Raw genomic sequence first — 13,429 nt, 5'->3', positions numbered from 1 at the left:
TGATCAGCGCCCAACGTCGTAGGTAGTGAATATTAGAACTACGTGTTGGGTACATTACCCAGAGTTCTCTATTTATCCATTCGAGATATTGCTGTACGGGAGAGTCGAAGAGCCGAGATGGCGGACTGAAACTTGCTAATAAGTGAACATAAAGTGATACTACGTGTGTGTATAAGCAGTGTATGTTAAACAGTGATGTTTATGGACGTTGTAAAAATAGTGTTGTTGAATGTATTGTAAAGTAATAGTAATATAATAAATTGAACTATCTAAGTAGTTCTTGCAGACTTTTCCATTGTGCTGTACAATAAATACCCAAAGAATACAATCCCAATTATCTAACCTTTTCCTTTATTTTTTGTCTCTGGTTATATTTTAATCGGGTAGTGTAAAACACATTGTCTCTTTTATCTTCCTGTTGGCTCCGGTAAGAATTTTCAGTAGAATATGCTGTGAGGAATAAAACTGTAAATATTTTATTTTAAATTGGGTTAGTTTTGAATATCGATGAGGTTGGGAGGGAATACTTTCTGCACAGTTTAACATTTTCGTCACCAGGTGCGCTGCTAAATGCATGGAGTAATTACTCTTTTCGCTACTTGGTGCGCTGCTAGATGTAATAACGCCCCTCCCAGAAATAGATGGCAGCAAGATCAATTTCTACAACAGCGCCTCTAGTATGTGTTACGGGAAACTCATTAAGTTTCGCATCCTATTATATATTTATCCATGATTATAGTTTTATTAACAAGGAAAATTGTATTCATTTTTTTCTGATTGTATCTTTGTGCCTGCTCATGCACATATACAAAGTGATGGCAAATGACCAAGAAGAAATAAACGTCCTTAACGTGTATGAATTTTACAGCAACTGTGATCGAGATTGACTTTTAAATGCTACACTTAGAAACATACTTTAACCCATGTCTTCCTCTGACTTTCATTGTGACTGGTGTTCATACATTATATAGTTTCTATAGCAAACACGTTACAAACTTCAAACACTTAAATAAGATAAAAGAAAACACTTGCCTGAAAGTAAGGGCTGCAGGCGGAAAGTATCATCTTGTGTGCCTTGAGAAACTGGCCTTGGCAAGACAATGTGACATCCACTAGATTCTCATTGCTCAGTTGCTCCATGAACACCTAAACAAAACAACACAACGCAATAAAAGATACATTCCAGATGTTACTTCAGTATTTATTTCTTCAAGTTGTTTTACTATAGGCTTTGTTATAGGCCTATTATACTAAACAGTCAACAACAATGATTACATCATCATTACTGCTGCTATTGCCAATGCCACCAACATATTTTCCCCCAAAATTGTTTTTGGTAAAAACTTATGTATTACTTTAATGTACCGAAGTACATATGACATTTCCATGCAGATATTCTGCGTCATCATACGATGAAAGAGTAATGGAACGGAGAAAAATTCTCTCTGGCGCAGGGATTTGAACCCGGGTTTTCAGCTCTATGTGCTGATGCTTTATCCACTAAACCACACCGGATACCCACCCTGGCGCCAGACAGAATCGTCTCAGTTTAAGTTCCAACTCTTGGGTTCCCTCTAGTGGCCGCCCTCTGCACTATGTCATAGATGTCTATGAACATAGGACTGAAGTCCACACATGTGCTGAGGTGCACTCATTATGAGTGACTAGTTGGCCGGGATCCGACAGAATAAGCGCCGTCTTAAATCACGAAGTGATTTACGCATATCATATATATTATTTTAATGTACCGAAGTACATATGATATTTCCATGCAGATATTCTGCGTCATCATACGATGAAAGAGTAGTGCAGAGGGCGGCCACTAGAGGGAACCCAAGAGTTGGAACTTAAACTGAGACTATTCTGTCCGGCGCCGGGGTGGGTATCCGGTGTGGCTTAGTGGATAAAGCATCAGCACGTAGAGCTGAAAACCCGGATTCAAATCCTGGCACTGGAGAGAATTTTTCTCCGTTCCATTACTCTTTCATCGTAAAAACTTATGTTCCTGTAAGTACTGTCTTGATTTTGTCTGGTGTAGTCTATCTCACATGTTGTCCCTATTGTGTCTCCAATGAAATACTTAGTGAGAATTTTCACATCTAGTGCTACTAGTATAAAAGCTGAAAGTACCCTGTGGTGTCAAATGGCATATGGAAATATGGAGGAACAGCTCACATATTTTTTTTTTATCTCAGTATGAAAAGAAGGTGTTGTGTCAATTTTATTAGATTCATTAAACATCTTATGATTCTTCAACGTGCTTTGTCTATCAAAAGCTTGGGGGTGATTTAAAATTACTTTTGTGTATTAGAAACAACTGTAGATGAAACTGGTCATTTATGTTATCACTGTCTCAATTGAACTGTAAGCAATTTTAATGTGTAAGACCTATTACAAACCTACTTTGACATACGGTGTTAACACATGGACATTTACAAAAAAAAAAAAAAACAAATTAGTAGACTTCAGGCTGCAGAGAAGAGATTTCTGAGAGAACTCATGGGTAAGACTAAAATGGATAAAATTGAAAATTAGAGAAGAGAAGTACAGTTGAAAAGTTACTGACATCTGTGTAGAAGAACAATGATTGAGATGATTTGGTTATGTGAAAAGGATGAATGATGAGAGAGTATCCAAATAACTGCTGGAATCGATATAAAGACGAAAGGGGCCAAGAAGAAGACCAATAAGCAAATGGTTGGACAAGTTACAAAGACGTCGAAAGAAGAAGGTATACTATAACTTAGGTCTCCCTCCCACATAAAATGGCAAATCTCAAATCTAAAATATTTTAATCGGACATGCGGACTCAATTCCAAGCCTTGTCTTTATCGGAAATACAAGAGGATTATTTCGAGCTTATTTTCCTCCTGTAACTGATAACTTCGCAGCTCTCCGAATGAATCACTTTAGTCTTCCTTTTGGCGGCATTTTCACATAACATTCTTTCCATATAGCTTGCTATTTTTATTGAATCAATTACTCAAAATCCCAATAAACACAAGAAGAAAGCAGAGTAAAAATGTAAATACTCGTACATTCACCATAACATATAGAACACTGGTTGAGGCAAGTGTTTTCTGCATGAATACTAGAACTGTACTGAGAACCTACCCCTCCCTTCTCCTCAGAGCTGTAGAGTTGCTGGCTGGAGAGTAGTACTGGATCTTACTTAAAGATCTATTCATGTCAAAAAAAGTCACATGGTGGGACTCACATGATGTGGCACTGGCACAATACCGGCCCTCCAACATGGTAATACTCCTGATCACATATATACAGTCAACTCTGGATATAGTGAACTCGATTATAGTGAACATTCGGCTATAGTGAACCTAAATCGTTGGTCCCGATCCACATACATTAAAAAGTACATTAATATTTCCATTTATAGTGAACCCTCACTTCGGTTATAGTGAATCTTAAAAATTGAAATTGCAAGAATTGTATCCTGACAAATTCTTATTTGAAGTCAGACCTTCTTGTATAAAATTGAAAGAATGTGTTGAAAACAACATTCTAAGTTTCTTACTCCTTTGGTCAAAGGACAAACGTAGGATTAGTGATTCCTAGACAATGAGCTGTACTGTAAGTCCAGAAACACGTGACGACCTTACCTCACTCCACCTCGAAGGATTACCCTTCTATTCTCAGACACACTACTCTACTGTTATTTCTAATCGTCCACTGTCAAAGGGTTGCCTTTTGTTCTCAGAAACATTTCAATTATGACCGACATTATGTCCAGAGCATAAATGAAGGTAAGATTCCGGTGGCTTTCCAACTCCATCAACCCTGTCCCAGTTTCAATTAAGTGACCCAGGAAATTCCAAGGATGAGTACGCAATTACATCATAACAGAGTTGGTCATTTCTACTTGATCAGTCTGTTCTAGTATTGTGACTGTACTGTATGAAAATGTCGAAGCGTAAAGTGTTTTCTTTGGAAGATAAGGCGAATATTATAAGTGAGATTGAATGTAGTCTTTTGCAAGTGGGTGTGAGTTGACAGCATAGTTTAAGTAAATCAACTGTGAGTAACAGTAAACAGTATGCAGTGTAATCAAGTCCACAAAAATGAAATATTTTAATTACTGTATAGAATTTTATTTTCTTGTTCACAATTACATTCATTCCTGTCATTTAAGGTTAGGGGAGAGACACTTCGGATTTAGTGAATGAAATATGCTGGTCCGCAGAGGTTCACTATATCCAGAGTTGACTGTATAACAGATTGGCCATCCTCATGTTGTAGAAGAGAACAACCACCAGGATCGTCACTGTTGATTGGTAATGACCACTAGATGGAAGTACAGCTGCTTCATACATTCAAATGGGAGTTATAACGTGACTTCTTCTGCAGTCACTAGGTGGCAGCATAGTGAAATTGATAAAAGTTATTGTCTTCAAAGCCCATAAGGTTGATCACTCTGTTATATGTGATCTGGGGTAATACATAATACCCCATTGATAGTGAAAACTCATCTATGCTCTAATGGCATTCAAAGTCACGTGACTTCCACACAGTGTTAAAACAGCAAGAGCTGTGGAATTGGTATACACTCAGCGCGCAATGAGAATGTAAAGGTCACACAAGATCACATGCTCTCTATTTCCATGTGTCCTTGGTCCACAGGAGGAGGGTATAGACTATGGCATATTTACATTCTCCAGTTATCTATTGCATTCTCTGCGTAAAACCTCTTACTTCAATACCAGATCCAACATTTTCATCGAACCTCACAGTGGTGGTTCGTGATATAATTTATAGGTGGTTGCAGTTAACTTACCTCTATAAATTTACATTCTCAAAATGGCCTTCAAACCATGCAACAAAGATCTAACCCCGACAGAAAAACAAGTAATGATATATGGCGACAGGTGTTCCTTTTACAATTAAATTATGAATGAAACCTGACTATGTACAGGGCAGCTATTAGATTGCACACCGACTGTCACCATCATTTGCAATACACAGCTTAACAGCTCCATTTGTGAAACTCCTACGCTAGATGCGTACAAACAAGAAACAAGTGAAAATTGTGATCATCAGCTGGATGGCAGTGTAACTGTCACACCTTGCTGGACGGAATAGAAACAGATGTTGTGTCATTGTTAAACGAACTGCTGGTCAAAAAGAATTAAATTGAAATGCTATTGGGAGAAGTAACAATTCAATTTTGTTTCAATTAAAGATTGTGGCTGTGCAAATCTGCAGCCATGCCAGAAACCGCCACTGAAACTTCATTATGTACTAATTAATAATAATGATAGAACTAGTAAAATTTTAACATCACTTCGTGAAATATCATGCTACTTTTAAAACTTAATACTGGCATTTAAAGTACAAGTGTAATGGTTATATTTGACAACTTGTCTTTCGAAAAATGCCACAATGAGGATTTTTATCATCCTTAAAAATCCACTGTTTTCAGCAGAATTTGAACTTAAAGAATTGAATACTATAAATCAGTATATGGCCTAGGGTTATTTATTCACTCCAAAGTACACCACTGAGTAAGATTCCAAAATCTATCTTACATGATATTTATAAAATTATCCAGACAGGTGCTAAGGAAATTGTGGATTTGCTGCATGACTGTTCGAGTAAAATGCTATAAGCTCCGAAGAATCTTCATGGTCTTGGTTTATTTGAAGCTGAATGGGAAGTATATTTACAACACAACAACACTGATAGAAGTCTTCTCAAAATAAATGACGAACATCTTCTTTACTGCAGGAATCCTGAAATTGAAAAACTAGAAGCTCTTTCACAATTACGCATTCCCAGAATGCAGAACCACATTCGATGACAGGGCGAAGTTTAAGATCTGAGATCATTTAATAATACAGTAATTGATGTTGTCTTCCACACACAGAAAGATATCCTAAAGGAGTAGTGACATACTGTGAAGATCCAAAAAACAACTCTTGGATTAGTAATAGAAAAAGGATACCATCCTCAGAGTGGACCAATGCCATCAAGATGTCCACAAACATTGCAGCAGTACGATCTATACCAGGTCGTCCCTTCCAAGACAAAAATTATCACATCCGGGATGCAGCAAATTAGAAACCTTGGGCATGAAGGAGAATTACTGAGGAACAATCGCCACCATAAAGCAATAAGCTTCATAGCAACCACTCTTCAGAAGGCAGAGTGGGAGGTTTACGAAGAAGTGCAGTGCTTGGCTAAGGATGGAGAGCAGACATTATAGGCCTAGCCATCAATCACTAGAATCGAAGAAGCCTCATCCTTGACCCCACTGTCTGGTTTGAGAAGACTGGCCAAGCCAATAATTTTAACGACGAAAAGAAATCTATTTACAGCCTCACTTTAAGCTACTCCACTATCTCCTGGCTTAGTTGCCTCACGAGTGACGCCTTATTGGCGTCACTTATGAGGTTCCAACCTGTTTTCAGACAATTGACTAAACAACAATGCACTCATATGTATCGATAAACTCTTGGAATATCGTTGTTGTTGTTTAGTCAAACTGTCCTAAGACAGGTCTGAACCTCAAAAGTGATACCAAGAAGGCACCACTTGTGAGGCAACTAGGTCAGGATGGCCAGTTTCTTTCCCCCTCCATTGCATAAATGAGGCGTTCAGAAGTCAACATGATTAACTCGTATTCCAAAGATTTTGAGATATTCAAGGTTAAAGTTAAATACACACTATTTATTCTGTGATATAGCCAAGAAGAATACTGCATTCTATGGTTTTTTTTTAAGTCCACATCTGTGGAGTAACGGTCAGAGCGTCTGGCCGCGAAACCAGGTGGCCCGGGTTCGATTCCCGGTCGGGGCAAGTTACCTGGTTGAGGTTTTTTCCGGGGTTTTCCCTCAACCCAATATGAGCAAATGCTGGGTAACTTTCGGTGCTGGACCCTGGACTCATTTCACCGGCATTATCACCTTCATCTCATTCAGATGCTAAATAACCTAAGATGTTGATAAAGCGTCGTAAAATAACCTACTACTAATAATAATAATAATAATAATAATAATAATAATAATGGGTTTTTACTGAACTACGGAGTTAATCACTTTGACCACTGAAAATATGGTCAATTTAGTACATTGCTAACTTAGAAACTCTAAAATAACCAAAAGTGGAGTTGATCATGTTGATTTCTGAACGCCTCACACAGCCGACTAACTACATATTACACTAGTCAGACTTCAGATGCATACATTGTTCTTCCTCTAATACATATCGTCAAGTGAGATGTACATATCAGCCAGAACCTCAATCAGAGGATGGAATATCGTTTAACGATGTAATATATTTGTAGAAATATGGTAGTTTTAATTACATTTCAGATAAATGGAACAAAATGGAATTTTAGGTGAAATAAGGAGGATGCTGGCCCATTATAAAACATTACACTCCCATTCAAAACAAAGCACATAGTTACACTACATACACAGCAACAGATTTCACATAACAAATAGAAAACTTTACAAATCTTGTGGAACTTAAAATGAAACTCTCAAACATAAAAATTCTTCCAAAACAAATTAAATAAGTAGACAAACGCCACCGAAAAAAATGACTTCACCAAAATCTTACACCTATGGAAGTCGCCAAGTAACCTTAGTCGCTTTGGACTTACACTCCGCAAGCAAATAAAAGGGCTTAAATTTATTTACAATCATGAAGAAGTTATGGACAAACAATTTTTTAGAAAATATATAACTTCAAAACAATTATGTGCGAAATCATCCAATCATAGAGTCATAATTATATGAATGATAAGAGACAAGACGCTCTGTATATTATTGCTCACACTCATGTAGCCAAACATTTTTCCACGCATCTCGAGTTTCGTCTTTACCGTAGCAACACGCGAGATAATATAAATATGTATATGGAAAAAGAACTAAGGAAGAGACTAGTGAAATGCTTTATATGGAGTGTGGCATTGTATGGGGCAGAAGCATAGACATTACGACGAAGTGAAGAAAACAAATAGAAGCATTTGAAAAGTGGATTTGGAGAAGAATGGAACATGTGAAGTGGACAGACAGAATAAGAAATTATGCTATGTTGGAAAGAATGGGTGAAGAAAGAATGATGCTGAAACTGATCAGGAAGAGAAAAAGGAATTGGTTGGGTCACTGGCTGAGAACAAACTGCCTAATGAAAGATGCACTGGAAGGAATGGTGAACAGGATAAGAGTTCGGGGCAGAAGAAGATATCAGTTGATAGACGAAATTAAGATATGTGGATCATATGAGGAGGCAAAGAGGAAGGCAGAAAATAGGAAAGACTGGAGAATGCTGGATTTGCAGTGAAAGACCTGCCCTTGGGCAGAACACTATGAATGAATGAATGAATAAATGATCACCAATTCAATGCCATCCGAATATGTCATTGAGGTTATGTATAAAATACGAGTTAAGGTACGGTCACACATCGCTACTTCTGCAGCGCAACTTTTGTACTGCAGCTGTAAAAGTTGCGTGTCGTGTTCACACGTAAGCCAAAAGTAGCGAGCTGCACACTACTTTTTGTGCTGCGCAACCCGAGTGCTGCAAAAGTTGCAACTGGAGGTTGTGAGTCTGTTCACACACAAGGCGCTACTTTTGCAGCCGCAGTCATGCTGCAGGTTTCTATCTCCGTGTTGACTTCTCAATATACATTTTGTGGTTATGTTTGCATTATTAAGAAACTCATGCGAAAGCTTCCTTATCTATTATTTGCTTTTCTGTCGAATCTAGTATTCAGAAATTGACATTATTTTTACTATAAAGCTTTTAAAAACACCTATATACTTAAATGATAATCAACAGTATATTCACGTAATCAATATTGGCAACCCTCCTGTTTGGAACTACGCTACGGAAAATTAAAAAAATGAATTATATCGTCAGCAATTATGCTCAGACTGTGTTGTGTATTTAATAACTGTTACAAATAATTTATTTTTATCACATTTAACATTAAAATATATCCAAACAATAAAAGTATCATTGGCACATTTGGGTGGTAACACTGGTTCAACCGCAGCAAAAGTTTCAACAAAACCGATATCAAAAATGCTGCGGCTGCAACCCTGAGAACCCTGTTCACACGTCGCTACTTTTAAGCTGCGCGCAGCATGGAAAAGTAGCGGGCAGCAGGTTCGGCAGCCGCTACTTTTCGGGTTGCACCGTTGTTCACACGTCACAGTACAAGAGTTGCGCAGTTTTTTGTACTGCATCGCTGCAAAAGTAGCGATATGTGACCGTACCTTTAGTAGAACATGGCTGCAGTTTTTTCTTTTCATTTGTAACCGACTGTTGAAAGTATTATAATCAGTAATTCCATAATAAGGAGAAGAGTCAGAAGATGTGTACATATTTTAGAGCCAAAATCATCATTACAATCTACAAAAAATTACAATTAAATCCAATTTCATAACAAAATTCCAAATAATAATTCAATAATAAATATAAATGTAATCCATCTCCACCAAAACATAAACAGAGTCAGAAGACATTAAAAGACGCTATTGTGGGATAACCACTTCTTGGTAGTCTATCTTACTTCTCAGATCAGCTGTCAACAAGCTTCTTTATATAACATTTAAGAAATGCAGAAAAGTATTGAGTATTTCATATTATAACTTTCATTCAACCATTTATTATTTGTGTCACTGAATGGTTGTGCTCTTATATGTAACCAGCACACTGCACCAACGAGCTTAATCCAGGCTGTGGTAATGATGATAATGACATGTTTAGAAATGATGGCAAAATGAATCCAAGGTCCAATGCCGAAAGTTACCCAGCAATTCGGCTTCAATTGGTTGAGCAAAAATATCGGATAAAAACCCCAACCAGGTAACTTGGCTCATTAGGATTTCAGCCTGGATCCATCTACTTATTTCACAATCAGACAAGCTGTTACTCCATAGTGGTCGACCATTCAACCACCTAATACATACTGTGTCTACGATGTATTATTGAACAGTCACAAAATATTTGTAACTTCTGTCACTTTCATCCAGTTTTAGTAAAAGTACACTTGCTTTACACCAATCAAACAAATTAATTTTATAAGAGTGTATACTGTAATAATCGTTATTTCCTATTATAATTTGCAAAGAAAAGTCGTATTTATTATCTAGGTGCAAATTTAAGGAAATCATATCCTGTGCCACACTTTCTTAGGTGTTTACACGTTTTCCAAGGCACCTAAAATCATCATGTCGTAACTTAAATACATTAAAATAAAACATAAAATGTAGATCTACTTGCAGTAGAAGTTCTAACATCTAATGAGCTTAGATTTATAGGTCTATTACCATAGCCTGAAAAAAGCACTCATCTGCCATCTGTGACGAGTAAAAATTGATAGGTCTACTGGTACATGACAAACGAAAAAAATTCTGAATTTTTAATTGCGCTTCTATAATTCGACCATGCTGACCAATGAAACTTTTGCTTGCATGTTGGGTCACCATACAATTTTTGAAGTCCTGCCTATTATTTATAAACAAAGTAGAATGAACAATATAACAGACCTGACTAGAATAACTGTGTTCTAGCATTCTTTCATATACTAAACCGGTGCACCCACAAAACCTATTGTTGTTTAGTTAACTGTCCGAAGACAGGTCTGAACCTCACAAGTGATATTGAGAAGGCACCACTTATAAGGCAACTAGGACAGGAGATAATGGGGTAGTGACCAGTTCCTTTCCTCCTCCATTGCATATATCGCCGACTAGCTACATATTACACTAGACAGACTTCAGACATATACAAACAATTGTTCTTCCTCTGACACATATTGTCAAGTGAAATGTACTGCCTGATAATAGATACAAAACCTATGTAGCCTGTAATAGTTATCTTGAATCCTATTGAAAATTATATCAAGAGTCATACCTGAAGAATATTGTTTGTATGGTTGTTCCATCGTAAATTGAATTGCTGACCAGTTGCCATTGTTGTAATGTGGTGGTTTAATGCTCCAAACGCACCTGAAATAATCACGATATATAGTAGTCTTACAATGTAATACAGAAACAATTCAATGTTAGTTAATATTAATTCAAGTAACTTAGACATTGAACGCACAGTCATTAAATGACAATGCACTACACTGTGATGTAATTATTAAATGATCAATAAACTGTAACTTTTCATTGTAGTATGTGTTACAAGTAAACACCAGACTGCTTTTCATTATGCATATTATATTAAATTTATTTTCTCACAAGACGCCAGAATCACTTTCACTTAAAATAAACACAGCTAATTTTTTCACTTGTAAATCCTTTATTCTAATATAGGTTAGAATTAATTACTGTAGTTTTACTACGTGAGATGTTAGTATTGTAACAGATACGAAAGGTTATAGCCTATGAAACAAAATAGAGACCAACCTAACCTCTACCTTAATTACGATAATAAATAAAAACTATTAACAGAGAAACTACATATTTCTTATTGCATAATTCAATTTTACCCATAGGCAGCAAGTTAGGTTAGGACGCAAACCATTGCCATTTCGTGTTGCTTACGTAAGAGTATACAAATAAGAATTTCGGCACTTCGTAAACATGCCCTATACGCGTATAAACATGACTGCATATTACGAAAACTATTTATGTGTTAAATTCATTCACTGCATGAACTCCAAATGAAATTATATGAAGATCGATAGGTATGGTGCTTTAGGCGTGACCCGTGGTGCCAACCAAGCGCCATGTTTTATTAAACAATAAGCTTACTGTTGCAGAAAATTTTAACAATAGCACTTTGCCAGCCGGTGGAATACCTATTTATGAAATAATACATGCAATCACAATTGAACAGTCATATCTCATATACCTTTATATCAGTTAATATCTTCTAAATTACCACAATACTAAGCTTTATAGCTTTGCGTGCCAATGCCGAGATTATTTGTTGATGAATTCCCACTGTAACAATCGCTGCATATAGCCCCATCTGTGAATAAGATGGGAAAGTAAGGGAAGTCACCTCCAAAAATATGTAAATTATCGGAGTAAATACAATTAACAAGCAGACATTTTAATTAATAAAGATTAAAAAGAGAGGACCTAGTAATCATATTGCATTAGCTGATACCAGTTATTATCAATTACAGAATACTGTATTCAAGTCCTAGCAATGTAAGGCAATACAATTATTGTGTACTTATTAAAAGGTCAACTGATATATTTTGTAAGGTTAGTAATGCAAGTCTATTCCAACTCCAGCCTATTATTTACGTATCTGGAAATTGTCTTCGTCATACTTTATGTTAGTGTGCTAATAAAGGACATAATGTGTTAATAACAAGCAAGGCAATTCAAGTAGCGGCTATCATTGTATGACAAATTCACGATTTAATAGCAATATTGTTTACACCTTGAAAAGGCGCGTATTTCAACAGAACTTTTCCGACATGTTAGTACCGTACTACCGTATCTGTTTGCATTATAGATCCGCCGCACCGGCTGAAATAACTGCAACGGACATTTTAAAAACATATAGGAAGGACTTCGTAATAACTGCCTTGCTGAGTATAACATTGAACATTGCAGCGATAACATAATATATTTTATATCCATATTCCTTGTTGAGTAAATGATTTTGCGTGATTTGAAATTACTGTATGAATAATTTTAATTACAGTAGGTATGAAAAAACTGTATAGGCCTACCGGTACGGATAAGTTAAATAAGCAAGGAATTGTGCTACAAAGCGTTATGCCAATTCCTTTTAGAGTATTGGAATAATTTAGTAACATCATCAACAGTGGCGCAGCCAGAATTTTGTTCTGAGGGCGGGAGGGTTTGAAAAATGTGTCAAAATCTGACTGCAATACGTATGTTAACAAAACTTTAATGTGCCATTACTTTATAATTATAGTTTTATAAAGAAACAAAACTTCTCATGGACATAGGTCTCCAACTAAAGCTAACAGAAATACATTTGCTGCTCAGTTCACATTGCCACAAATGCAGTATAACGTCGGCTTTCTTCTAAAACCCCATAAAGGTGCATCTACACGCTTCAACTTTTCTTTCAACTTTCAGCATTCAAGCAATGCATGCTAGAGTGAACGAAACGCATTCAATTGTGCATGCTTTTTCCCACTAAAAAAATGATAGCGTATGCGGCAATTGGAAGCTACCTCATCGCCGCTGGGTATCTTGTGCATATTTCGTTCACAGTGAGTAGCTGATTGTTTTAGGTGACCGTGAATAAATTGAAAATTCTTTTGTTTGGTGATGGTTAGGGCAAAGCATTTGATGATTCTGAATATTTTTATATAAAGTTGAAAGATAGAGTGAATATATACGGATGTGTATCATGAATTAATTGATTAAATAAGGGCAATTTGTTAGAACATTTTTTTTTTTTGCATTTTTCGTAATTTTCAAGAGATATGTCTTTTTTTGGCATTTTAAAATAGTTTTCT

General features: G+C 36.4%; 1 protein-coding gene across 3 annotated transcripts in view; it reads right to left on the bottom strand.

Moving 5' to 3' along the window:
- LOC138698449 (uncharacterized) overlaps nt 1-11,928 on the bottom strand; it is a 38,997-nt gene extending 27,069 nt beyond the window's left edge. For 2 of the 3 annotated variants that reach the window (XM_069824382.1, XM_069824383.1), the window contains exons 1-3: nt 11,465-11,595; nt 10,882-10,976; nt 1,033-1,146 (exon numbers count right to left, since the gene is read on the bottom strand). In XM_069824382.1, the coding sequence (XP_069680483.1) occupies nt 1,033-1,146; nt 10,882-10,976; nt 11,465-11,468 (213 nt within the window). In that variant the 5' untranslated portion in view covers nt 11,469-11,595. Of the gene's footprint in view, nt 1-1,032; nt 1,147-10,881; nt 10,977-11,464; nt 11,596-11,829 lie in introns of those variants that run through there. The other variant, XM_069824384.1, reaches the window with a different exon arrangement.
- Nucleotides 11,929-13,429: the final 1,501 nt, after the last annotated feature.

Source organism: Periplaneta americana, chromosome 4 (genome assembly GCF_040183065.1).
Source record: "Periplaneta americana isolate PAMFEO1 chromosome 4, P.americana_PAMFEO1_priV1, whole genome shotgun sequence".
NCBI classification, from domain to species: Eukaryota; Metazoa; Arthropoda; class Insecta; order Blattodea; family Blattidae; genus Periplaneta; species Periplaneta americana.
The sequence above is the reverse complement of the archived record's forward strand: the minus strand, read 5'-3'. Positions and strand labels throughout refer to the sequence as shown.